The sequence below is a fragment of the Ranitomeya variabilis genome, chromosome 8 (assembly GCF_051348905.1).
Source record: "Ranitomeya variabilis isolate aRanVar5 chromosome 8, aRanVar5.hap1, whole genome shotgun sequence".
Taxonomy (NCBI): domain Eukaryota; kingdom Metazoa; phylum Chordata; class Amphibia; order Anura; family Dendrobatidae; genus Ranitomeya; species Ranitomeya variabilis.
In genome coordinates this window covers 171,298,636-171,325,772 of record NC_135239.1, presented here as the reverse complement: position 1 = coordinate 171,325,772, position 27,137 = coordinate 171,298,636, and the positions used below count along the sequence as shown (strand labels likewise).

At 45.1% G+C, this 27,137-nt stretch overlaps 1 protein-coding gene across 3 annotated transcripts in view; it reads left to right on the top strand.

The window, feature by feature from the left end:
* Nucleotides 1-27,137, top strand: part of IL2RB (interleukin 2 receptor subunit beta) — a 98,895-nt gene that overhangs the window by 39,822 nt on the left and 31,936 nt on the right. For 2 of the 3 annotated variants that reach the window (XM_077278738.1, XM_077278739.1), the window contains 10 exons: nucleotides 863-944; nucleotides 6,210-6,324; nucleotides 7,276-7,409; nucleotides 13,841-14,003; nucleotides 17,513-17,627; nucleotides 18,249-18,330; nucleotides 21,625-21,739; nucleotides 23,583-23,672; nucleotides 23,858-24,000; nucleotides 24,452-24,617. In XM_077278738.1, the coding sequence (XP_077134853.1) occupies nucleotides 863-944; nucleotides 6,210-6,324; nucleotides 7,276-7,409; nucleotides 13,841-14,003; nucleotides 17,513-17,627; nucleotides 18,249-18,330; nucleotides 21,625-21,739; nucleotides 23,583-23,672; nucleotides 23,858-24,000; nucleotides 24,452-24,617 (1,205 nt within the window). The remainder of the gene's footprint in view (nucleotides 1-862; nucleotides 945-6,209; nucleotides 6,325-7,275; nucleotides 7,410-13,840; nucleotides 14,004-17,512; nucleotides 17,628-18,248; nucleotides 18,331-21,624; nucleotides 21,740-23,582; nucleotides 23,673-23,857; nucleotides 24,001-24,451; nucleotides 24,618-27,137) is intronic. The other variant, XM_077278740.1, reaches the window with a different exon arrangement.

The following is a 27,137-nucleotide window of genomic DNA, read 5'->3' as shown; positions in this document are numbered from 1 at the left end:
TGAGTCCTCTATTTATTCCTGTACTCTCAGTCCTGCTCCCCAACATCCACAAGTCCCTTACCAAAACAGTACCAGCAGCCCTGGGGCCCCGCTCCACCTGTGGTAAGCAGAACCATCCCAGCTGCATCACCATCGTCCCCAGAGGTCCCTTGAGGCAGCGTCAGCCATTCCTGGTCGAATGCCACAGCTGGCGTCATGAATAATCCCCTTTTCCTATATAAACTTTATTCCTTTCCATCATCCATCCCTTTTAATTGCACGTCCAGGACCACGGACCGGGTCACTGCTGCCGTGACCACCTTTTTAAGAGCCGTGCGACCCAGTTCCGAGTACCCCACGGCCCTACCGGGTGTTGTACATACGATAGGGAATAACCTATTGATCCCAGGGGTTCTGACCGCTGAGATCTCCCATGATCCTGAGATTGGGGCTCTGGAACACATGACCAGAGCAAATTTCCTGAATGGGGCAGAGGTGCACATGCTTGACCACTGCTTTGCTCCTCAGTGCTATGTGTGGTTTTCTGTTGGCAGTCCCTTAGGCAATAAATAGAGTTTAGGTTCACCATGCGCACCACCGCTCTTTTCGGGAGGGGGTTCTGCAGAACCAAATTATCTTGATCCAGTGCCTTGATTTCAGAATCCCCAGGCATCAGTAAGTTACCACCTATTCAAAGAATAGAGGATTACTTTATGTTTTGGGAATAACCCGTTAATAACAAACTATTCAAAATTTAGCAAAGAAAATCTGTCTACTACACGCCATAACAAAGGTGGAGAGGAATGTGATGGGCAAAAGTACCGGTAATCGTTTTCTTGTAGTTATATGACAGTATATTCTGAGGCATTTCTCTTTCTTACAGAGACATTAAAGGTTTCTGCTCTCTTACCCCCAGTGGTAACCCAAGAAGCTGTGCAATAAATCTGACTACCGATGGAAAACCTGTGAGTACTTTATATATATATATATATATATTGTAAGGTTTCTCTTACTGAGAGTGTTGGGGGACACTCACTTGGCCGCGATATTCAAGCACACGGGCACGGGTTTATAAAACAAAGCAGTCCATGCGGTTTATTAAGCCTCATAAACCGGGGTACGCACAGTTCATAACATGAAACACAACAGGCACCAACTGGTGATATTTACTTGCAGCTTCTAACACTTCAGTGTACGGCTTTGCCTCACGGCCACTAACACGCTGGTCCTCCCTTAACCAGTTCCCAAGGGAGACCACACAGTTCATAGAACTTCACAAGCACTACCGGCCTGTACGATACCTGACGGGAGCTCCGGCTCCACCTGCTGACTCCTTGCCAGTCCGCACCTCCGGGTAAGCTGCCTAACAGGGATCACCGACTTGCCTGGCCGGCACACATTAGTCAGTCCAGAGCCACTGAAGGATTGTAGCTTCCCCAGTTCCACTGTGCACTGCTCCGGGATCCGGTCCTCCTACTAGGACCTCCCACGCCAGCAGGTGCTTTCCAGGAAGCCTCCTCTCAGGCTTCCAACACAGGAACACACCGAGCCCTCAGGAACTCCCTCAGGGATTTTGCACTTGGACCCTTCAGGTCCAAACACTGGAACCACACAGGAACATGTGACCCACACCCTGGTCACGTTATGTACCTGTAACCACACCCACAGTAATGGATCACATGGGCTGGTCACGTGATCCTGACATCACTGCAGGTCAACTCCGTGCACATCCCGGGGAGACCATGCAGCGCCCCCTACCTGTTACAGGGGTCACTGCATCACATATATCACATATCCCCCCCCCCCTCTGTTCACACCTGTAGGGTTGAACACCTGTCATACACGTGGGATCACGGGATATGTCATGCACGTTGCCTTGCCCTACCTGTCGAGAGAACCGTCTCAGTCGGTTTTGAGCATCACACAGACCCATCCAGTTGTTGAGTTTACCCCGCCCCCAGCGGTCAACACGTAGGCCTTGAGCTTTGGCCCTTAAGTTACAGTCTGTCCGTGACACCAAACCTTTAGTCAAGTTTGTCTCTTTACTCGACCTTTCTCTCCAGGGTCGCCACCCACGGTTGTTACGGACATTAGTCCCACTTACAGTCGAGACTAGCAACTGATCAGAGTCTGACCCTCCATCACTACGTCTACTACTGTACATGTCCTTTTTGTTTCCTTTTCCTTGGGAAGAAGGCGGCCGCCACCTTATATTCTGCAGCTGTTTATTGACCTGCCGTCTGTACAGTCTTAGCTGCTCTATTTCTCTCAAGTAGGCCACGCGATACCTCAGGAGCATCCGGATATTTGCTAGACTCTCCTTGGACCCGACAACCAGGACTGACACCATTCCATCTTCACCCACCTGGGCCTCGTCTTCAGCCGGAATCCTCAGTCTCTTCACACCTGACACATCCACCATCTCCTGCATCGCTTTTCCAAACCGGCCAATGAGCTTCGCTACCAGAGCTCTGGGCACTTGGACTGTGTCCTCTACCAAGCCCAGACGACTTTGAGCTTTCCTGGCTTGCTCCAAACAACGAGTGGCCTCATCATTCTCCCACAGGACCCTCTGCTTCGTGCGGAGGCACCGTAGGTGCATGTCCCTCAGGACAGCCACCCTCTTCACTGTGACTTCCTTAGTAGACAGTACCACCAACTGTTTCGTCTCCAGTGCCCAGTGCACACTAGACGCTTCCACTGCCTTTTTAAAGGCCTCATGCACACCCTCGCGGGTACATGCATCTTGCGCCTCTACGGGTACATCTATCACGCACTTGAAGAGCGGAGTCTCACTTCCTTCAAGAACAGATGGCTCCTGCCTTGCCATGGACCTTTCCATCAAGACACCTGTCACAACCGGGTGACCATCTTGTTCTGCTTTTAGCGCCAACTCCTCTTCAGCTTTACTCTCATTACCACTCTGGTACTGGCACGAGAAGTCTGCGACCACCACCTCTTTTCCTTGTAGAGGGCCTTTTAGTGCTTCACTAAGCACTACAATGTCTTCCTTTAGGGTCTGATACACACTTTGCCATCCGAACAGGTGGCCTCTGAGCTCAGAGACTTCCCTTTCTAGCTCATCCACTCTGCGCTCAGCCGCTTGTCTCAGGACCCTTTCTCGTTCGACGTGGTCATTCACCGTCTCTATAACCAATTCCATCTCGCTTCTCCCATCCTCCGGACTGGTGAAACATCCATCACTTGAGGAGGTATTCACTTCCGGCACCATCTCCTTGGTGGCCTCCTCCACTTCCGCACCCTCCGACTCTGCACTGTCAGGGTCGGCCCTCTCTTGGGTCTCAGCGGTGACGTCATTAGGTTCGTCCCTTTTCCCTGGGACTACAGAGTACTTCATACACCCCAGGTCCTCAGCATCTTCCGTCAATTCCTCACACGGAGCTACGGGTTCAGCCCCTTTGGCTCTTTTACGTCTCCGACGACGGGAGGAAGAATTGCCTGAGTCAACCTTATTACACTCTTTTCCACTGGCGTCACCGTCTGAAGGGGAGTCGCCACCAATTGTTACCACAGGTCCTGGACCCCGTCCTCCACCCGTCAGCACAGGTCCTGGACCCCGTCCTCCACCCGTCACCACAGGTCCTGGACCCCGTCCTCCACCCGTTACCACAGGTGCTGGACCCCGTCCTCCACCCGTCAGCACAAAAAGAAAAATAATTTTTTTTTTTTTCTTTTATGTCACTTTCACCAGCTCCTGCTGGTACCGCCACAGCCCCCGCTGCAGTCACACACAACCGGCACCTCCAGGTGCTGCCAACCACAAGCCACTACAACTCCGCCTGCTGTGGAACCTCTCGCTGCAACCACGGCTACTCTCCACACGGCTCTGCACGGGTCCACCGCCGCCGCTTGTCACCTTCGTGACCCCGCCGAGTCACAGCAGACGCTTGTCACTTTCGTAACCCCGCCGAGTTACCGCTAGACGCTTGTCACCTTTGTGGCCCTGCCACAGCAATTAACTCCACGTGTGCTAGCGGGATTGTTGCCAAAATTCTCCACCAATTGTAAGGTTTCTCTTACTGAGAGTGTTGGGGGACACTCACTTGGCCGCGATATTCAAGCACACGGGCACGGGTTTATAAAACAAAGCAGTCCATGCGGTTTATTAAGCCTCATAAACCGGGGTACGCACAGTTCATAACATGAAACACAACAGGGACCAACTGGTGATATTTACTTGCAGCTTCTAACACTTCAGTGTACGGCTTTGCCTCACGGCCACTAACACGCTGGTCCTCCCTTAACCAGTTCCCAAGGGAGACCACACAGTTCATAGAACTTCACAAGCACTACCGGCCTGTACGATACCTGACGGGAGCTCCGGCTCCACCTGCTGACTCCTTGCCAGTCCGCACCTCCGGGTAAGCTGCCTAACAGGGATCACCGACTTGCCTGGCCGGCACACATTAGTCAGTCCAGAGCCACTGAAGGATTGTAGCTTCCTCAGTTCCACTGTGCACTGCTCTGGGATCCGGTCCTCCTACTAGGACCTCCCACGCCAGCAGGTGCTTTCCAGGAAGCCTCCTCTCAGGCTTCCAACACAGGAACACACCGAGCCCTCAGGAACTCCCTCAGGGATTTTGCACTTGGACCCTTCAGGTCCAAACACTGGAACCACACAGGAACATGTGGCCCACACCCTGGTCACGTTATGTACCTGTAACCACACCCACAGTAATGGATCACATGGGCTGGTCACGTGATCCTGACATCACTGCAGGTCAACTCCGTGCACATCCCGGGGAGACCATGCAGCGCCCCCTACCTGTTACAGGGGTCACTGCATCACATATATCACAATATATATATATATATATATATATATATATATATATATATATATATATATATATATATAGTTTTATATGGGTTATATATGACATTACAAATGGAGAGTGGCCTTGAAAAATTTATTTTGCAGCAATATATCAAAATTTTATCCTGAGCTATATAAGCAAGATTATATTTACCAGATTATGTGCCTGGAGGGAACATGGACATGGTTTAATTCCACCGTAATATTCTTTTTTCAATCTCTTTTTAATAAAGAGCAGCATAATACACAGTTACAGAACAGTGGCATAAATAGTAAAATACATCAGAACAATAAATGAAGGGCAGAAGAAAATAAGCAGCATGGTTTGCATGTTACAGTGGTTTGCGAAAGTATTCACGCCCCTGGTATTTTTGTGTTTTGCTGCCTTACAATCTGGAATTTCTCTGTTTTCTTGAGGGCTTGCATCCTTTTGTGTAAAGAACATGCCTAGATCTGTGAACATTTGGTTTTCTTTTTGTTATGAGGCAAACAACAAATATGACAAAATAACTGAAAACTTCAGTGTGCATAACTATTCACCCCTTAAAGTCAGTACTTTGTAGAGCCTCCTTTTGTGGCAATTACAGATGCAAGTTGCTTTGGATAAGTCTCTATGAACTTTCCACTTCTTGCCACTGGGATTTTTGCCCATTCCTCAAGGCAAACCTGCTCTAGCTCCTTCATGTTAGATGGTTCCCTCTGGTGAACAGCAATCTTCAAGTCTGACCACAGATTCTCAAAATCTCAATTGGATTAAGGTCTGGGCTTTGACTAGGCCACTCCAAAACATTTACATGTTTCCCTTTAAACCACTCGAGTGTTGCTTTAGCAGTATTCTTAGGGTTATTGTCTTGCTGGAAAGTGAACCTTCGTCTCAGTCTCCAATCACTGACAGACTGAAACAGGTTTTGCCTGGGTTCAAAACTCTTCCAATTTCCACATGGTGCACATGGTGGGCACAGGGTGCAAGGTGCAAATGCTATTCTGGATACGGTTACTCCAATGCAAAGGTTATTTGTGCAGATGACAGTAACAGAAGAGAAGGGAACCACCAGGCCACCTCTTATTCCAGTGGGTATTGAGTTAGGTGGGAGTACTGGACCACCCTACTGTCCAGGACACAGTCTGGGGTTGTGTGACTTAAAAAAGTTCATGTTTAAATTTTCTTGCCAGTTCTTCATATACATTATTAGAAAGTGCCTCTTGCATAACCGAATAGAGAGAGGAGAGTCAAAGAAAAAAATACAAAATAAATACTAATTAATTTTTTATATATATTTTTTGGGTTTCTATTTTCTTTGATGCTTTTATTTTATTGCTTTTTACTACATACTGTAATTCTGTTATTTTCACTCACTAAGTCTATCGTCTGCTTGAATTTTGTTGGGTTTAGGTCAAGGAAATTTGGGCTGTTGACCATAAGTTAAACATGAGTGTTTTCTGTAATAATGGAATAAAAGGAAGTACAAGCGTCATGTTCCTGTCTAATTTTTCTGCTTATCAAAACCGTAAGTATTGGGTCTATTGTCCTAAATTAAGTATAATATGTATTTGAAATCCTTACTTTATGTGGAAACCATATACAATACATTAGATAACGTCTCAACATTGAGGACAGTTACTGATTCATTCATTTAAAAAGTTGTCAAGGATCTGTTTTTTTAATTCAAAGGCTTGTAGCTGTTGGAAATAACAATCCAACTCTATTCATCTGTCCTTTGAATTGAAAGAGTTCAGAGCTCCTAAAACATAGAGAATAGAATATAATTTTTCTGTATAAAGTCACGAGTAGCAAGGAGCCATCAGACAGAACTTGTGGCTCTTATCTCACAAACAAACCCTACAAATGGACACGAAGTCCAAATTTACCAATAACGTTTTCCCCAAAATAGCCATAATTTTTACATTAACCCAGCTGTGTTTCAATTTAGCCTTTATATTTACAGTCAAGGCAAAAGTGTTGGTACCCTCGAAATTGTTCCAACCTTGAGATTGTTGACATTTTTCAACACTTTTGATTCTTGAATCCTCAGACAGTTTTCTTCTCCTCTCTCTGTTCTTCATCCTTAGTGTGGCACACACAGACACATAATGCAAAGATTGAGTCAACTTCTCCTATTTTATCTGGTTTCATCCACACCTGTTACTTGCCACAGGTGAGTTTGAACCAGCATCAGAGGCTTGAAATAAAGCAGTTTACACACAATTTTAGAAAGGTGCCAACAATTTTGGCCAGCCCATTTTGCGTTTTGTGTGAAATTATGTCCACTTTACTTTTTTCCTCTGTCTTTTTCTACGTTTTTCCAGTACACACACAGGAAATAAACATGTCTATAACAAAACATCTGTAATTGCAATAATTTTCTCGGAGAAATACTTCATGTTCTGGAACAAATTCAAGGGTGCCAACCCTTTCGCCCATGACTGTATATCTACGTATGAATTGTTTCTGCTCCTAGATCCACCTGTGTCTGCTGACATCAAGATGATAAGCTACGATGTGTGGAAACTCACATGGGACATAAGTCACAGGAGTAATATAGCGAATACAGAAACTGAAATCTTCTACAAATCTGTTACTCAATTATGGCAGGTAAGAAATAAAAAGTATATGTTATAGAAGATGTGAGCTTTGCAGAATTGATAGTTCATAGACACAATAGGTGGATGGATGAATGGACGGTCAGAAGGACTGAAGGACCCGATGGACCAGGAATTAAAGCAGTACAAGAACAGTATATGCGTAACATCCATGTCAGTACCTACTTCCAATGCTTTCACTTCTGCACCAGTGGAACTGCACATTCATTGACACAGGAGCATAATGCGGCAGTCCTGTTTTAGTCCCTAATATTTGTGGCACCATCTAGGCAGGAAATTTGAAGGTCAATGTCTAGCTTTTTTAGTATTGTCTCCCTGAGTCAGGTTGCCCTCTATTTAAACTGAATCTCCCACTGTCAGTTATAAGTACTTCTTTACCTGGTCCACACCTCTGTTCTCAGCTCCAGTATTTCTAGTGGTTTCTTGTCACATACTTCCGCCCACTTACTGATGATTTTCTTACTGGTTCTGATTTTGCGACATAACTTTCCTGTCAGCAGCCACTTCCAGGAGTGAACCTGAGGTCTCTGCGAAAGTCCACCCACCTGTAGAGGAGTTAAAGGATGAAGGCAAGGGCTCCCATGGGACCTGATAGTCGGAGAACCTAGCACCAAGCCTATCAGTGGAAGCCCTAATTAGAGCTGCCATGTGACCATGGACAGAACCACCTTACATAATGGTCCACACAGGTGCATGTCGCCAACCAATAAACCTCAGGCTTCAAAAATAATCCAAAAGTTTGACAGCTTGAGAAATGCGCATGAATTTTTCAGATCAGACCTTGCTACATGGGGGATAATAAAGCTACTATTTTTGGAAATATTTTCTGGAGTGCTGTCTGTTTTTGGATTCTAGATAGATCGCTAGAATTTGTTTTTACCCCTGATCAAGAATAAAGTTTTGTCCAGCTATTGGACACATACTTAACCAGTGTCTTTACTAAAGATAAACTCATTTACTCATAGTTCAGAAGTAGAATAGTGAAGTTGTCATTATTCAGGTCAGCTGAAGAGACTGATTCTCTGGTAGGAAGTGTTTAGGAAAGAGCTATTTTTCACAAGCTGGTTATGTATGTGCAGCGCCCCAGAGTCCTGGTTGCTGCAGTACTGACGCTCTGCCGCTACAGGGAGCTATGGTACGTCTGATGGCACTGAAGGAGTTCTTCTGACCAGGTATCACAGTCACCAATACACTTCACAGTCTGGCCTCCAGGGGGAGCTAAGGGTGCTATGTATTAGGCCACTCCTCACAGTCTGGTAAAACTGGGGGTTAGATAGGAAGTTAGAGAAAAGCTGACTGGGAATCGAACAGGCAACATCCTGTGGCAGAGGGTGTTGCGGGGAGAGACTCAGGGGGGTCCCTGTCAGGGGTGGGATCCTGACAGAGGCCTAGCGAACTGAGAGAACATTACGGGACCGCGCCTGCACCTGATCGCGGCGGTACCCTAAGAAAGGACAAGAAGTGAGGTTTATTGTGCTGAGTGAGAAACGAGATCAACGCAACAAGGAGAAACACCAGTAAGAGTCGTGCTGTAAGACGAGGCAACATCCTACTGAGGCGCGCAGCCGGTGGCCGGAACGCCGAGGAAGTATAGAGCTCCAGGCCTAACTTCAAACCTACGGCAGGACAGTCAGCTATAGGCGGGCTGTCTCACACAAATCACCTATGAAGACACAGGGGGCAACAACAGGAGAAGGGCGACACTAGGGTCCAGGAAGAGCTCCGAGCCTACCCGTCATACGGGTGCATCCTAGCCATATCATCTGGGGGACGAAGAAGAACATCAGAATCGAGTTGTGAGGGAACTTCAGAAACAGACACAACAGTTGTGGGGACTATCCCGTAAGCACAGCAGGGGAGGACCACAACACACAAGCGCTAGAAGGTAGGCACAGATTTCCACCTGCAAAGGGGACTCTGGAGGTGCCATCGGACCGGCCGGACTTGCGCAGCCCGGTTAACCATATTCCGGACTGAGGATCCTGAAGCCTTCAGTAAAGAGGTAAAGAGACTGCAACCTGGTGTCCTCGTTATTTACTGCGACCTGCACTGCACCATAACATCACCCCCACCAACACCTTCATTGTACGCCCCTCAGCAGGGTCACGGACCGGGTCTAGCCACCGTGACAATCCCAGAGCAGAGACTCAGAGGCCCGGTACCGGGTACCCCTCGGCCCTGCGGCAGTGGGGGAGCTCCAACTTGGCGTCACGAACAGGATCTACTTAAGCCTGAAGAATCAGGTCATGTGTGCCTTGGAACTGTGATTTATTGTACTTGGACTGTGACTTATTGCAAAGACTGTGTATTGCCACTTGCCGCCAAAAGTTCCCGCCAAAACCGCCGCCATTACAGCGCTAAGGAGAGCGCAGGAGAAGAAGAAGGGCATGAAAGTGGGCGTAAACAAGCTGAAGAGCGCGAAAGACAATGGCTGCCCAGTCTAAGTATTTCTGTCCCTTGAGGACGTGTCCGTCAGCAGCTGAGATCCGCCTCCTAATCCTTAATGGGGGGCGGAGACAACGAAAGCGAAACCGCCCACGAAGGAGAGAGCGGGAAAAGGACCAGGAAGAAGGAGCGAGCCACATGGAGGACGCCATGGCCAGCCGCCCGGAGCCGGAGCGTGGGGTCGGAGCCGAGGACTCCCCCAGCTACCCGGAGAGGCACCACAGCCAGACCTCCACAGTTGACGCTGACCTCCTGCAGACCGGAGCGGACGAGCTGATCCACCAACTCCTGCGGACGCAGCTGAGCACTGAGGCCGGGTGGAAGAAGACCATCATCGGGAGCCTCACCAGACATCTGTCGGCAGCCTCGTCTGGTCCGGAGCAAGAAAGAAGTTCCAGCGCTCCAAAGCCAGAAAGCAGTGCCCTGCCGAAAAGTGAGATGCTGCAAAAGGAGATGACAACGCTGCAGCGCAAGGCCCTGCAACCAGCGTTCCAGGTCCCAACGGAGACGGAGCAGATCAGCACCGGAGGGACCGCATCTGAAGCAGGTATGAAGAACGACCCTGCCTCGCCAGCAGAGGACCTGCTGATAGGCCCCGTCGCGGCACCCCCTCTCCCTGGGACCTATAGACTCCAGCGCCTTACACCCTGGGATCAGGCCCCGGGTATGGAGCACTTCTTAAAGGCCCCGATCTCGCCGATCACCTTGCCGGGCGAGGTCTATGCGGAGCTACGGCCGCCAGAGCGAGAGTAAACCTCGATGCCATGGATATGTAAATGATTAACTGCTTGTTTCCCTGATTTTTGCTGCTTTAAACCAGACTAGGGTTATTCTTAAAGGGATCCCTTCGTTTACCCGGGATCCCTATTGCTTTTATTTTTGCTTTTATTTTCCTTTTTGCTCCCTGTTCACCCATGTCATAAAGACTACCGAATCATGGACGGTGAATGATTCACAAACTGTTTTGTAAATAGTTTGCACCTTCTTAAAGGTGCCCTCTACTGGTTTTATAAAAGAAAGGACTCTTTGCGAAGAAACTGTTCCTGGAAGCAGTACCGGAGTCCTTGCTGCACACGGACTTGCAGCTTGAGAAGTTGCACTACCTCATAGAGACTTGGTCCCCTCTTAAAGGGAATGTTCACCTATAGTACTTAAAGTATAATGATGCCTTAAAGAGAAGAAATAGTAATAATGCTTTCCCGGAAAAGTTATGAGTAGTTACTTGACTGATTGTGAGAAATGTTTGATAATGTGATGAGAGAATGAGGACAGGAAGTAAACCCGTATGGGGTTAGTCACTGAGTCCTCCTAGGAGCCATACAGAGATGGCTCCGCGGTCCTAAAATGAGAGATGGATGATAAGTTCTATACTGTGTATAGTAGTAGAAAGGCAGTAGGCCCGGGCAGAAAGGGGCGGTCCTGTAATAGAACGAGAGGTGGTAGGCCTGGGCAAGTAGACAGGCGGTCCTGCAGATGTACAAATGGAAAATGAAGAAAAAGTTGATTAGCCTTATAGTGTTTTATAAGAAGGTCTTTAGTGGATTCAGTGTGTACGTCCTTAAAGGCAATGTTAAATTATTGTTCAGAAATTGCACTAAGTAGAATACCCGGTTGGGTAAGAGAAGTTATTTATAGCCTGCTATTTAAAATATTTAACTATGTTTGTAACGTTCAAGTGTTCTCACCTCCCATAAAGGGAAGCTCTGTTCAAAATTTACTTGTTTTTGCATTTCAAAAATTGTATGTCTTTTTGCTGACATGTATTGTTGTTTTCTTCCCAGTCCAGGAGTACTGAGTTTAACCGGGGGGGATTGCAGCGCCCCAGAGTCCTGGTTGCTGCAGTACTGACGCTCCGCCGCTACGGGGAGCTATGGTACGTCTGATGGCACTGAAGGAGTTCTTCTGACCAGGTATCACAGTCACCAATACACTTCACAGTCTGGCCTCCAGGGGGAGCTAAGGGTGCTATGTATTAGGCCACTCCTCACAGTCTGGTAAAACTGGGGGTTAGATAGGAAGTTAGAGAAAAGCTGACTGGGAATCGAACAGGCAACATCCTGTGGCAGAGGGTGTTGCGGGGAGAGACTCAGGGGGGTCCCTGTCAGGGGTGGGATCCTGACAGAGGCCTAGCGAACTGAGAGAACATTACGGGACCGCGCCTGCACCTGATCGCGGCGGTACCCTAAGAAAGGACAAGAAGCGAGGTTTATTGTGCTGAGTGAGAAACGAGATCAACGCAACAAGGAGAAACACCAGTAGGAGTCGTGCTGTAAGACGAGGCAACATCCTACTGAGGCGCGCAGCCGGTGGCCGGAACGCCGAGGAAGTATAGAGCTCCAGGCCTACGGCAGGACAGTCAGCTATAGGCGGGCTGTCTCACACAAATCACCTATGAAGACACAGGGGGCAACAACAGGAGAAGGGCGACACTAGGGTCCAGGAAGAGCTCCGAGCCTACCCGTCATACGGGTGCATCCTAGCCATATCATCTGGGGGACGAAGAAGAACATCAGAATCGAGTTGTGAGGGAAATTCAGAAACAGACACAACAGTTGTGGGGACTATCCCGTAAGCACAGCAGGGGAGGACCACAACACACAAGCGCTAGAAGGTAGGCACAGATTTCCCCCTGCAAAGGGAACTCTGGAGGTGCCATCGGACCGGCCGGACTTGCGCAGCCCGGTTAACCGTATTCCGGACTGAGGATCCTGAAGCCTTCAGTAAAGAGGTAAAGAGACTGCAACCTGGTTTCCTCGTTATTTACTGCGACCTGCACCGCACCATAACATCACCCCCACCAACACCTTCATTGTACGCCCCTCAGCAGGGTCACGGACCGGGTCTAGCCACCGTGACAATCCCAGAGCAGAGACTCAGAGGCCCGGTACCGGGTACCCCTCGGCCCTGCGGCAGTGGGGGCGCTACAACTGGTCTATAGCAGGGGCTACCCAACTCCAGTCCTCAAGTCCCACCAACGGGTCATGTTTTCAGGATTTCCTTTGTATTGCACAGGTGATGGCATTATTGTCTGTGCAGGTGATGCAATTATCACCTGGGCAATACTAAGGAAATCCTGAAAACATGACCTGTTGGTGGGCCTTGAGGACTGCCATTGGGGAACAGTGGTCTATTGGAAGTTGGGAACATGACATGACTGGGGCAAGACACATTTTTTCCAATACGTATATAGTATAGTATATAGAAAAAACACACCGTTTATCATTCAGTGTAAATGCCACAAGTGCATAAAATCCAGCCCTCCTCCACACTGTCTGCCTTTATTAACAGGTGACAGAATGGAGCATGATAAAGAGCTCACTGATTCCAGTGTGGTCCTATAGGAGCCACCAGTGTAACAAGTCAGTTCATAACATTTAAAGAAAAAATATAGTCAACTCACCTGTACCAGTACATAGTTCCCAGCTTAGGTCCAAGCCACACTTTTTGAACATGTATAGCTTCCAACTTTATGGGAGCAAAGCATTACTGTGCCGAGTACCCAAAGCAAGGTCCATAAAGGCTTGGTTGGGAGAGTATATTGTGAGAGAACATAACTCGCGGCTCAGAGCCTCGATCCCAGCCCCATTGAATAGCTTTATGATGAACTATAATGAAGATTATCAGCCCAGCCCTCTCGTCCAACATCAGTGTCTGATGTCACAAATGCTCTTCTGGATGAATGGGCAAAAATTCCCATAGACACCATCAAAATCTTGTAGGAAACCTTTCCAGAAGAGAGAATGTTCTTATAGCTGCAAAGGGGGAACTAACTCGATATTAATGCCTATGGATTTAGAATGGCATGTCATAAAATCTCTTGCAGGTGTAATGTAGAGGTGTAAAAATATTTTTATCTGTATATTGTATATAATTAATGGCTGTTCTATAAATATGGGATAGGTTTATGGATATATGCATGCAGATACATGAAAGATAAATATTATTTTAGAGTAATAGAAAATTATCTTTCTTCCACAGGAGGCACACAGCGTCAGAGTTAAAAATGTCACTTCAGTCATATTACACAAGTTAGATCCTGACACTCGGTATGAAGCTAAACTACGAGTGAACCAGACAACTTTGTTAGGACGCAGATGGAGTGACTGGGGCAAGACTGTACAATGGACAACCCCTTCTAAAGGTATCAATGTCCATCCAATATCCTTAGTTTATACTGTATATATAATGCATATATATATATAATCAATTGATGGTGGCAGTTACACATGGCATCTAAGCTGTTCACCCCTACACACTCTCTATGCATCCCATTAAACAATGGATTAAATATATTATGGTTATGGCATCATAAGGATGAAAAAGCTTTGATTGTCGGAATGTGAAGCAAAATCCTTAACAAAGAGAAACCAACAAAAGAGTTAAAATTGCACAGATTTCTGAGAATTGTAGAAAAAAGCATCAGAAGACATCTTTATGTCATTCTGACATTTCCAAGGTTTTTTTTCCCTCATGTATTAACATTTTATGACAAATTGAAGTACACAAACAGCTTTCAAAAAGAGAAGTCATTGGTGATATCGCTTGAGACATTCTTTGACTGAGTCGTATTGCTGAGATCATTTTTGTCCTTGTACCCTAAAACACAAATGACACAACCAAAAAAAAACATTTTTTACGTTTTGTGTATATATATCATTTTTGTTCTATTTTTGTAGTAGAGAAAAATTGCAAAATCCATAAAGACATATCTGCAGAGGAGACATATCATCCTCACATTAAATATGGGGGTTAATTATAAATGGGGAAGTGATAAAGAGCTTACACTGCAACCTTCATTGAAGTAGGGCCACCTGCTGTGAATAGGTAATTGCAACAAGGAATCTAATGAGAAGCAGGCAAGGATTCATATACTCAGAGGCAGAGAAGTACACATCCGAAGCAAGAGCTTTGTTTATTCAATGGAGTTATCTCACACTTTCTGGAGTCGGTGGTCAGTGATGAATATTGGGGTTTGCATCCATCTGATATTTATGGGATATATATTTTTGGCATCGTAGCGACGGGACAAAATTAACACATTCATTCACATCACTGTAAGGTCATTCTAACACCTTCAACTTAATATCGGACAGATGGATGATGCTATCCATTCCATGTTTCATCTCTATAGAAAGGTAAAAATGTGATAGGAAACATAACAATAACATCTCCCGCTTAGGACCTCCACGAGCAAAGATATCCTGAAAGTTGGGGGTCTCATAAGCTTCTAAAAAACTTCTAGCACATCCCACAACCAGCACCCATCTGAGCTTACCAATTGGAGGTATGTGAGCGTACTCTTGCTCTAATAAAAATCACATTTTGGATTTTGGTCTTTTGTCAGTATTGGAAGGTACAGTTTACTGTAGTTCTGTCCATTTTCCTAAGGAGTACCTTCCTCTGTTAAGTTCTGAGCCATTTCAATGGCACAGGTTTAGTACTTCTTCTGTTATCCCTTCTATTTTATGTGATTGTATATACCATATTGTTTTGTGCCCATTTTGTATAATCTTTGTATAGTTTTTATAAACACTGCCTACTTTTTTGGATTAAGTATCTAAAATTTAATAGCTCTGTTCTCCTTGCTCTGTAAACAGCACCTCTGAAGCCATATGCTACCTGTAACGGGTATCCCAGCGGCCTGAATAATGATTTGTGGTGGCAGCTAGTGGTTTCTTTTGTTATTGTGGAGTTAGCAGTGATCATATCAATGTGAATACATATATATACACTGCTCAAAAAAATAAAGGGAACACTAAAATACCACATCCTAGATATCACTGAATGAAATATTCCAGCTGTAAATCTTTATTCATTACATTGTGGAATATGTTAAGAACAATAAAACCTAAAAATTATCAACGTAAATCAAAACTAATATCCCACGGAGGTCTGGAGTTGGAATGATGCTCAAAATCAAAGTGGAAAATTAAGTTACAGGCTGATCCAACTTCAGTGGAAATGCCTCAAGTCAAGGAAATGATGCTCAGTAGTGTGAGTGGCCTCCATGTGCCTGTATGATCTCCCTACAATGCCTGGGCATGCTCCTGATGAGGCAGCGGATGGTCTCCTATGGGATCTCTTCACAGACCTGGACTAAAGCATCCGCCAACTCCTGGACAGTCTGTGGTGCAACGTGACACTAGTGGATGGTGTGAGACATGATGTCCCAGATATGTTCAATCGAATTCAGATCTGGGGAACGGGCGGGCCAGTTCATAGCTTCAATGCCTTCATCTTCCAGGAACTGCTGACACACTCCAGCCACATGAGCTCTGGCATTGTCCTGCATTAGGCGGAACCCAGGGCTAACCGCACCAGCATATGGTCTCACAAGGGGTCTGAGGATCTCATCTCAGTACCTAATGGCAGTCAGGTTACCTCTGGCGAGCACATGGAGGGCTGTGCGGCCCTCCAAAGAAATGCCACCCCACACCATTACTGACCTACTGCCAAACCGGTCATGCTGAAGGATGTTGCAGGCAGCAGATTGCTCTCCACGGCATCTCCAGACTCTGTCACGTCTGTCACATGTGCTCAGTGTGAACCTGCTTTCGTCTGTGAAGAGCACAGGACACCAGTGGTGAATTTGCCAATCCTGGTGTTCCGTGGCAATTGCCAAGCGTTTTGCATGGTGTTGGACTGTCAGCACAACCCCCATCTGTGGACGTTGGGCACTCAGACCATCCTCATGGAGTCGATTTCTATCCGTTTGTGCAGACACATGCACATTTGTGGCCTGCTGGAGGTCATTTTGCAGGGCTCTGGAAGTGCTCCTCCTGTTCCTACTTGCATAAAGGCTGAGGTAGCAGTCCTGCTGCTGGGTTGTTGCCCTCCTACGCCCCCCTCCACATCACCTGGTGTACTGGCCTGTCTCCTGGTAGCGCCTCCAGCCTCTGGACACTACGCTGACAGACACAGCAAACCTTCTTGCCACAGTTTGCATTGATGTGCCATCCTGGATGAGCTGCACTACCTGAGCCACTTGTGTGGGTTGTAGAGTCTGTCTCATGCTACCACGAGTGTGAAAGCACAACCAACATTCAAAAGTGACCAAAACATCAGCCAGAAAGCATTGGTACTGATATGTCATCTGTGGTCCCCACCTGCAGAACCACTCCTTTATTGAGTGTGTCTTGATAATTGCCAATAATTTCCATCTATTGTCTATTCCATTTGCACAACAGCATGTGAAATTGATTGTCAAACAGTGTTGCTTCCTAAATGAACAGTTTGATTTCACAGAAGTTTGATTTACTTGGAGTTATATTCTGTTGTTTAAGTGTTCCCTTTTTATTTTTTTGAGCAGTATATATTTATTCCATACATTGGAATCGGAGGTGTATATACCATACGCTCACTGTGAGTTCCCCAATAACTGGCCTAGTAGTAGAAACAGCCGCAGCCTTGTCCTTTACACATCAGTCAATTGCGTAATTGTCTTTACAATTGGAGGCAACGGAATTGCATCCCCTGACAAATTGGTGGCAGTGGTGGGTTTTTGATTGAGCTCTCCAGTGTTCATCCTGACAAATTGATGACAACGGTGGGATCTGAGCAATTCCCCCTGTTGTTATCCCTGACAATTTGTATTTTATGTTGGTCGTATGTAAATGAGGGGTTCTAAACTTTTCCTTTCTTTTATTTCAGGTCGCCTGGACTGTACACACAACAGCTTTGAAACTGTGTCATGTTCATGGAAAACAGCTAAAAATTTCATTTTGACCCCATGCTACATATCAGCTAGTGTTACTAATGACCCAAGGTGAGTTTACTCAGAGACGGAGCTAGGTTTTTCTGTGCCTCGAGCACCCCCTCCTATACACAGATTAAGCGGTTTGAGTAGTCACCATGTGACGGCTTATATGTGATTTGCGTACTTACAGTCATGTGCCAACTAGCTGATCTTCCTAATTCTCCAAATGTTTAGTGAAATACTACAATCTATGCTTTATTGAGAGAAACAGAATGAGAAAGTAGTTGTCATGTGACCTAAAGTATGAAAATCACATACGAGTGGTCATGTGAAGATCGCTGGAACTGGCAAGCAGAGCTGAATCCTGACAGTGAGTATAGTTCACGCCATTAGGATTGGCACGCTACAGGGCTTAATTTTATAATTCAAGGATTTGCCCAGGTGTGTGATGAAAGTCTGCAGTCTCTCTATGTGACTACAGACTTCGGAATCCTTACAGCACGTACACTGTACGCTGTCCGGATTCTCCCATGCCGGTAGCAAGAGCGGGTATTTATGTGACCACAAGTAAGCGATTTGCAGTGATCTGGGCTCAAATTGCTTAAATTGCCCGTCTGGTCGCACGTATTAGATTAATACATTTAGATATGTATCCTTCATCTTCTGACATGTTTTGCTACTGTCTTTTAGACATATACAAGGAATCTGCTATCTTCCCACCGGCAGTGACTCTAGAAGTTGTGTAATAACTCTTACAGTCGATGGTGAACATGTGAGTACACAGATTTGTAAGCACCTGGGGCACCTTGGAGTAGGAGTAGGGGTTATTTTTTCAGGATGCATTGATTTTTCAGGGTATATGTCCTCTTTAATTCCCACCCCCAAATATTTAAAAAATGTATTACCTGAGTAGGTATAAACATGTGTACATAATATAACAACCATAAGTACATGTAGCATATTTCCAAACAAGAATACCATGATATATATATGTATATATATATATATGTGCAGCGCCCCCGAGTCCTGGTCGTTGCAGTATTGTCGCTCTTCCACCAGGGGGAGTGATGGTACGTCTGATGGCACTAAAGGAGTTCACCTGACCAGGTATCACAGTCGCACACTATACTTCACACTCCGGCCACCAGGGGGAGCAAAAGGGTTCTATGTATTAGGCCACTCCTCACACTCGGGTAAAACTGGGGGTTGGATAAGAAGTTAGGGAGAATGCTACTGGGTGAGACCCAGGAAAGACCTGTCAGACAGACAGGGAGAGAAGGAGGAACATCTGAGCTGCAGACAGAGGTCCCTGTCAGGGGTGGGATCCTGGCAGAGAATGAGCGAGAGATAGAACGTTACGGAGCTGCGCCTGCACCTCATTGCGGCAGCATCTTAAGAAAGGACAAGAAGCGGAGTATATTGTGGAGAAGTGAGAAACGAGATCACAGCACAAGGAGATAACATCGGGAAAAGTTCTGCCTTAAGATCGGCAACATCCTTCTGAGGCGCGTAGCCGGTGGCCGGAACACCGAGGGAGTAATAGGCTCTACGCATTACTTCAAACTACGGCAGGACTGTTAATTCCAAGTTGGCTGCCCAACCTTTTACCTAATGAAGACAACGGAGGCAAATTGTGGGAGAGGGGCGTCTCTAGGGTCCCTATAAAATAGCTCCAGGCCTACCCCGTCATATGGGTCATCCTATCCATATCATCTGGGGGACGTAGAAAGAGAATATCAGAAACATACATGACAGTTGTGAGGACTATCCCGTGGTGCTCAGCAGGGAAGTACTACAACACACAGGCACAAGTAGGAAGGCTACTGATTTCCACCTGCAAAGGGAACTCTGGATGTGCCTTCGGACCGGCCAGATTCAGCCAGCCCTGTTAGCAGTGCTCTGGACTGTGGATGCTGAAGTCTTCAGTAAAAGGTAAAGAGACTGCAACCCTGTGTCCTCGTTATTTACTGCGACCTACACCATCATCATCTACCTTACTGGGAAGCCCTGGGGACATACTTCACCTGTGGGAAGGTATTCCATCTAGCTGCCATAACATCACCCCAGCGGACCCCTCAGCAGCCTCGGTCATCCTGACCGAATACCACAGGTGGCGTCACGAACACCGTACAAACAACTAACTACACCTTCAATTGGGCGCCCCTTAGCAGGGCCACGGACCGGGTCGGGCCACCGTGACATCCCTAGAACCGAGACAGAAGGGACCCGGTACTGAGTACCCCACTGCCCTGCGCCTGGGGGCGATCCATATATATATATATATATATATATATATATATATATATATATATATATATATACACACTGCTCAAAAAATAAAGGGAACACTTAAACAACAGAATCTAACTCCAAGTAAATCAAACTTCTGTGAAATCAAACTGTCCACTTAGGAAGCAACACTGTTTGACTATCAATTTCACATGCTGTTGTGCAAATGGAATAGACAACAGATGGAAATTATTGGCAATTATCAAGACACCCTCAATAAAGGAGTGATTCTGCAGGTGGGGACCATAGACCACATCTCAGTACCAATGCTTTCTGGCTGATGTTTTGGTCACTTTTGAATGTTGATTGTGCTTTCAAATTCGTGGTAGCATGAGATGGACTCTACAATCCACACAACTGGCTCAGGTAGTGCAGCTCATCCAGGATGGCACACTAATGTGAGCTGTGGCAAGATAGTTTGCTGTGTCTATCAGCGTAGTGTCCAGAGACTGGAGGCGCTTTCAGGAGACAGGCGAGTACACCAGGAGACATGGAGGGGGCCGTAGGAGGGCAACAACCCAGCAGCAGGACAGCTACCTCAGCCTTTGTGCAAGGAGGAACAGGAGGAGCACTGCCAGAGCCCTGCAAAATGACCTCCAACAGGACCCAAATGTGCATGTGTCTGCACAAACAGTTAGAAACTGACTCTATGAGGATGGTCTGAGTGCCCGACGTCCGCAGATGGGGGTTTTGCTGACAGCCCAACACCGTGCAGTATGATTGGTATTTGCCACAGAACACCAGGATTGGCAAATTCACCACTGACGCCCTGTGCTCTTCACAGATGAAAACAGGTTCACACTGAGCACATGTGACAGACATGACAGAGTCTTTAGACGCCGTGGAGAGCAATCTGCTGTCTGCAACATCCTTCAGCGTGACTGGTTTGGCAGTGGGTCAGGAATGGTGTGGGGTGGCATTTCTTTGGAGGGCCGCACAGCCCACCATGTGCTCACCAGAGGTATCCTGACTGCCATTAGGTACCGAGATGAGATCCTCAGACCCCCTGTGAGACCATATGCTGGTGCGGTTGGCCCTGCGCTCCTCCTAATGCAGGACAATGCCAGACCTCATGTGGCTGGAGTGTGTCAGCAGTTCCTGCAAGATGAAGGCATTGAAGCTATGGACTGGCCCGCCCCTTCCCTTGACCTGAATCCAATTGAACACATCTGGGGCATCATGTCTCTCTCCATCCACCAACGTCACGTTGAACCACAGACAGTTCAGGAGTTGGCGGATGCTTTAGTCTAGGTCTGGGAGGAGATCCCTCAGGAGACCATCTGCCGCCTCATCAGGAGCATGCCCAGGCGTTGTACAGTAGGGAAGTCATACAGGCACGTGGAGGCCACACACACTACTGAGCATCATTTCCTTGTCATGAGGCATTTCCACTGAAGTTGGATCAGCCTGTAATTTGATGTTCCTCTTTGATTTTGAATATCATTCCAAATAAAAACCTCCATTTGATATTCATTTTGATTTACATTGATAATTGTTATGTTTTATTGTTCTGAACACATTCCACTATGCAATGAATAAAATTTTGCAACTGGAATATTTCATTCAGTGATATCTAGGATGTGGTATTTTAGTGTTCCCTTCATTTTTTTGAACAATGTATATGTAAAAGAGTGAACATTGGCTAAATCCGATCATCCAAAACTGTGGCTTCTCTGATTGTAGATGGCAATCAAAAATTATTCCCCATATGCAGTTCTGCAACTCTGGTACTAGTCCTTGCCTGGCTTTTTACCTACCTTTTTTCCTTTAACTTTAGTACAAAAATGCCATGACTGCTGCGCATAATGTGAACGTGAATGTGATCTGCAGTTTTGGAAAGAACATCAACATGACGGTCATATCTTTATCTGATTTCAACCCATTTTTAAATCGTAAGTACAGCGATACGGCATAACTCCTGCTCTACTATTATGTGTTCTGTATGTTTTTTTCACAGGGTACAACAGCGCATTTTTTCCCGAGTGATCTCTCTTGTATATGGGAGAGATAATCGAGATGGCTGCCGGCCAAACGATAGTGCGAAGCATCTTTTGACCGGCAACCATCTAATGTACAGTTGTGCTCAAAAATTTACATACCTCGGCGGAATTTTTGCTTTCTTGGCCTTTTTTCAGAGAATATGAATGATAACACCAAACCATTTTCTCCACTCATGGTTAGTGGTTAGGTGAAGCCATTTAATGTCAAACTACTGTTTTCTGTATATAAATCATAATGACAACCCAAAACATCCAAATTACCCTGATCAAAAGTTCAGATACCCCATTTCTTAATACCCTCTGACATCATTGACTATTTGAAGTCTTTTGTGGTAGTTGTGGATGAGGTTCTTTACTTTCTCAGATGGTAAAGCTGCCTACTCTTCTTGGTAAAAAGCCTCCAGTTCCTGTAAATTCCTGGGCTGTCTAGCATGAACTGCGCACTTGAGATCTCCACAGAGTGGCTCAATGATAATTTTGATTGCTTCAATGAGCATTTATTTAAAAATAAAAAATTATTAAAACACTAGTTTACACAACACGTTTCGTCTTGTTACAGCCTTCATCAAGTGTGAGGGAGATCCCCATACACATTAGATTGTCTGCCGATCCTAGCACTATTTCTTGCAGTTTTACACTTTCTACCTTATACAGATTAGTTCTCAAAACATCGATTTTATGTATTGCTTTACACATTCCTTCCGCAGTCCGCACCCATCTCACCCATTTTTTAATTCTTTTTCTAAATATATTTTTTTCTATTTTTTTCTTTAAATTATTAGACACTCAAATATATTATCTGTTTATCTGTCTTTCATTGCTAAGATCAGTCCCACTATCTCTTTCTCATTCTGAGCTGGGCTCTACGATCAGTGTGCATACCCTGAGTGACACTCAATCAGTCTTCGGCACCCAGCTGCATTTTGTGGATGGTGCAGAAGCTGATAGTGGAGCGAATACATCTCCTTGGTATTGGCGCTGAGCATGCACAATGGTTGGCTGAAGATGGAAAATTTTGAAGATAGTGGGTAAACCACCTTATTAATACTTTTGTTCATCATTATAAGCTGAGCTTACAGCAAATCAGTCAGCAGGATTTTGTCAAGTAAACTACAGTCACTGTCAGGTTGGCATTGCTACACTGATAAAAATGATTCCTGGGTGATAAAAATACGTCTTGTAGTTCTTGTGTAATCTGTTTTAGAACTTTTCAGTTAATGATATGCCCGTGCTTCAGGGCGGGCCTGTGGGAAGGTCTCTTCTTGGTTTTTCTGGCTTAAAGCAGGAAGATAAGACTTTGCCTACAGTCCTGCCCCGGTGCACAAGAATCTCATTAGCTGAAAGCTTCTAACACTGATTATACACAAACCACAATACAGATTTCTTCATCCCAGGTATCATTTTAATCAGTTTAACACTGCCAACCTGACAGTGTCTGTAGTTTACTTAGTGCAAAATCCTGCTGACAGCTTCGCTTTAAAGTACCATTCCATCAAATATTTTTTGAATTTCACCATCAGTTAGGTATAACTAATAAATATTCTGTGTATATAGTAAAATACTTATTTGTCACTGTCTTCTACTGTTTCCATTGAAATTGTGCGCACAGCTCTGACTGGCTGAATATCACTGCCAACCATTACTTTCTCTGTTAATATAAGAGTCTACTGTATAAGAGCCTGTTTCTGAGTCTCATTGGTTCACAATGAGAGTTGACTTCTAGTTCGTCCAGCAGACACTGGAGTGATCCACCTAGTCACAACTGTGGTCACATGGTCCAGAAGAGGACCGGAGCGGCACTGGAAATGGCAGAAGATAGCAACCGGTAAGTCACACTGAACATACATTACTGATGCCTAACTGGTGGTGAAATAATAGGATTTCTGATTGTGGAATTCCTCTCCATGATATTCATATAAAGGGAATTGCTAAGATATGAAAATACCTTTAATGAAACTTATTGTATATTTATACAAAGTATGACAACATGTACATTATTTCCTTTCACAGTGCGTCTTGATCCACCCACATACCTTGACATTACGATGCTAGAAGATGGCACGTGGAATCTTACATGGATCATCAATCACAGGAATTACATAGACAATGTGGAAACTGAAGTGCATTTCAAGCCAGTGAAATGGTCATGGAAGGTAAATAACTCCGATATAACTGGTCACTAAACTCTTGAAAATAAATCAAATTGAATAAGCTACCAATGAAAAGTTTTGATCGCTTGCAGTTAGAAATTTTAAAGAGCTTTGGAGGTAGTGTGAGATCCAAAAATGTTTTATTTTTCCTATGCAAATTGCCTCTTCTGAGAAAAAGAGGACTTAACACTATAGTGCCACCTGTTGGAAGTAGCGATCCTACAAGTCACAATCAACCCTCTAACGAGTCGTACAATATGACTTAGGATAAAAGCCAAATCAGTATCTCAATTCGCAGACACGGTGTTTCGGGCTGTTGGCCCTCGTCAGTGCGAAGCATGAGAACCGATTTGGCTAGGTTATTCGGTTTTGGTTATTTTTCCTAGTCATAGCACCATATGTGTAAGCTCTTTCTGACATTGTAACTCAACCCTACTATGTTTCCTTTTTTAAGGATGCTAAAAGATTTACAATTAACCAGTATGATCTGTCGGCTTTACTACGTGACCTACAGCCTGATACTCTGTATGAAGCCAAAGTGCGCATCAACCAGACAGAATTTGTGGGTGGCAAGTGGAGTGAATGGAGCAAGTCGGTGCAGTGGACAACTCCTCCTAAAGGTATTATAGTTAATTAGTTAGTGAACTTATGATCATATACTCCGATCAGCTATAACATTAAAAATAGTGGCCTATTATAGCATAATTCCTCCACGTGCTGCCAAAACAGCTCTGAATGGTCGAGGCATGGATTTCATAAAGCCTCTGAAGGTGTCCTTGGGTAGATGGCATCAAGAGGCTAGCAGATTATCTTTGTAGCCCTCTAAGTTGTCAGGCTTCTTTTTCCAGAACATCCCACACATGCTTAATGGGATTAAAATTTTGGAAATCTAGAGGCCAAGTTATTACCTTGAACATTTATTATAGCCAGCATTATAATTATCAACAATTTCTGCTACTAGCTCCTCCTTAACACACAACTCAGAAAGAGAAGTGAAAAAGTAACACATTTTATTGAAATACAATTATTACAAATTTATATATTATTACAGATTAAGAGGAAAGGATTTTTTACCCAAGCATAGTGCACAAAATAGGATAGAGGAAATAAGTAAATCCAGGCTCTGCGTTTATGTGAATATGTGAAAACATCAACATATTAACATGCATAGACAACATAGCCAAACTGGCCGTAAAGTGCATAGTGCAAATGCATGAAAAGTTAATAGACGCATAACAACCAACACATACCCATATAGTACGCCTGTCCTCAATGTCACAAAGGCCCCGACACGCGTTTCACGTACCGCTTTATCAAGGGGAAAATATGTGCCTGTTGTGTCTCAAGAAGTCCCGGTTTATAAAGCATCCATACTCACAAAACAGCCAATAATGCATCGCGCATAGCACCGCCGCCCTCGGGTCCCAGGTGCATCAGCTTCTGGCACTCATAATCAGCGTGCGGAGAGGAAATCCTCCATGACGTCATATCCGCACAGCCGATAATAGCAGAGGCCTTGCGCAAAATGCCGGATCCTGAGCGCAGTGGGCATGCGCGTCGCCATATTATCAGAGACCCAAATTTAACACAGAGAAAATGCCACCAAATCCGAGTAGAGGCATATATGGAGAGAGCACAATGCCGTACACTTCAGCTGTGACAGATATATGTCGAAATCATAAAGGTAATACCATTAATACATACGTAAATAACACCTAATCACATAAATTTAGCAATACATAAATGTAACATGTACCAAACCATACTGCCATATCGGACCATCAAGAAAATAGGAAATGTATAAATAAATTCAAGAGACAAAAGACAGTATAATATAATAATACACATCAGAGCCGAGGTCGTGGAGCTTATTATAAAGGAAATCCCTTCCATACAGTCTCAGCCTCCAAATCAGGCCGTAGAGGGTTCCAAATTTAAGATCACCACGGTCTCTAATGGAATTGAATAGGATCCTTTACATGGTCTGCCTAAGGTACCGATAGACTGAAGATCTCAATCAGTGCGAGATGAGTGGAGAAGATAATATCTCAGACCGGGACAAATATTGAGAATAGTTTTTTCATAGTTATTACTAGAGTAAAAAAATAAAGAAAAAAACATAAAACACATAATAAAGACACAACAAAAGTTTAAAAAGGCAGAAAACTATAAAAATGCAGCAAAGCTCAATTTTTCATTTAGTCCAACAGGGGGCATAGTACCAAGTTCCACGATCCACTTGGTTTCAGATTGTGCCAACATCTGTTTCAAATTTCCCCCTCTTATGCCCCCATGTATCCTATCGATGCCTCTGACTTTAAGGCCACATGGGTCAGAGTTATGATATAATTGAAAATGTCTTGGTAAAGTCTTTAATAAAGACGGATCCTCCACCACCTTTGCCGCAAGGATATCCCTCACATGCTCTCTTACCCTAATATGTAACTCTCTAGACGTAAGGCCAATATAAATTTTAGAGCAAGGACATTGCGCAAGATAAACAACATATGAGGTAGTACAAGAGATATAATGGACAATAGTATATTCACAAGTGCCATCGGTGGTCTTAAAGGTCTTAGCTCTTATTCACAGGCTGGACAGACATGTTAATGATTTCCAAACTCTGAAAAAATGGCAACAAACTTTTCAAAACGCAGTATTGGGTATGAGCTCCACGTGCAGATATCCCCACACTTACATGTCTTTGCTGCTATCAATGAGGTTATTAATGGTTGTCTGAGGAATTTTCTACCACACTCCATGAACTTGGGTAGCACTAGCAAATCATCAATACCTGCTGCTGGCAGCTCCCTATGTAGTTTCCAACAACTGACATTCCAGATGTGCTCAATGGGAGACAAGTCCGGAGACATTTTGACAATACAAACTGCTCTCAAAAGCACAAGTAACATGCGCAATGGCATTGTCATGGCTATAAATAGCTCCTGGGATGCTTTGGAGAAATGGCCGGACCACTGGTTCCACCACTAAATCAATGTAATGCTGTTAGTCTACCTGAAATCAAGACTAGAGGGTTTCAGCTACCTACATTATGCTACCTCACACCATAATCCCAGGAATAGAATCAGTGTAATTTTCCATTCTTGAAGGCCTCTTCTTTGCGTTTCTCACGTGTGGTC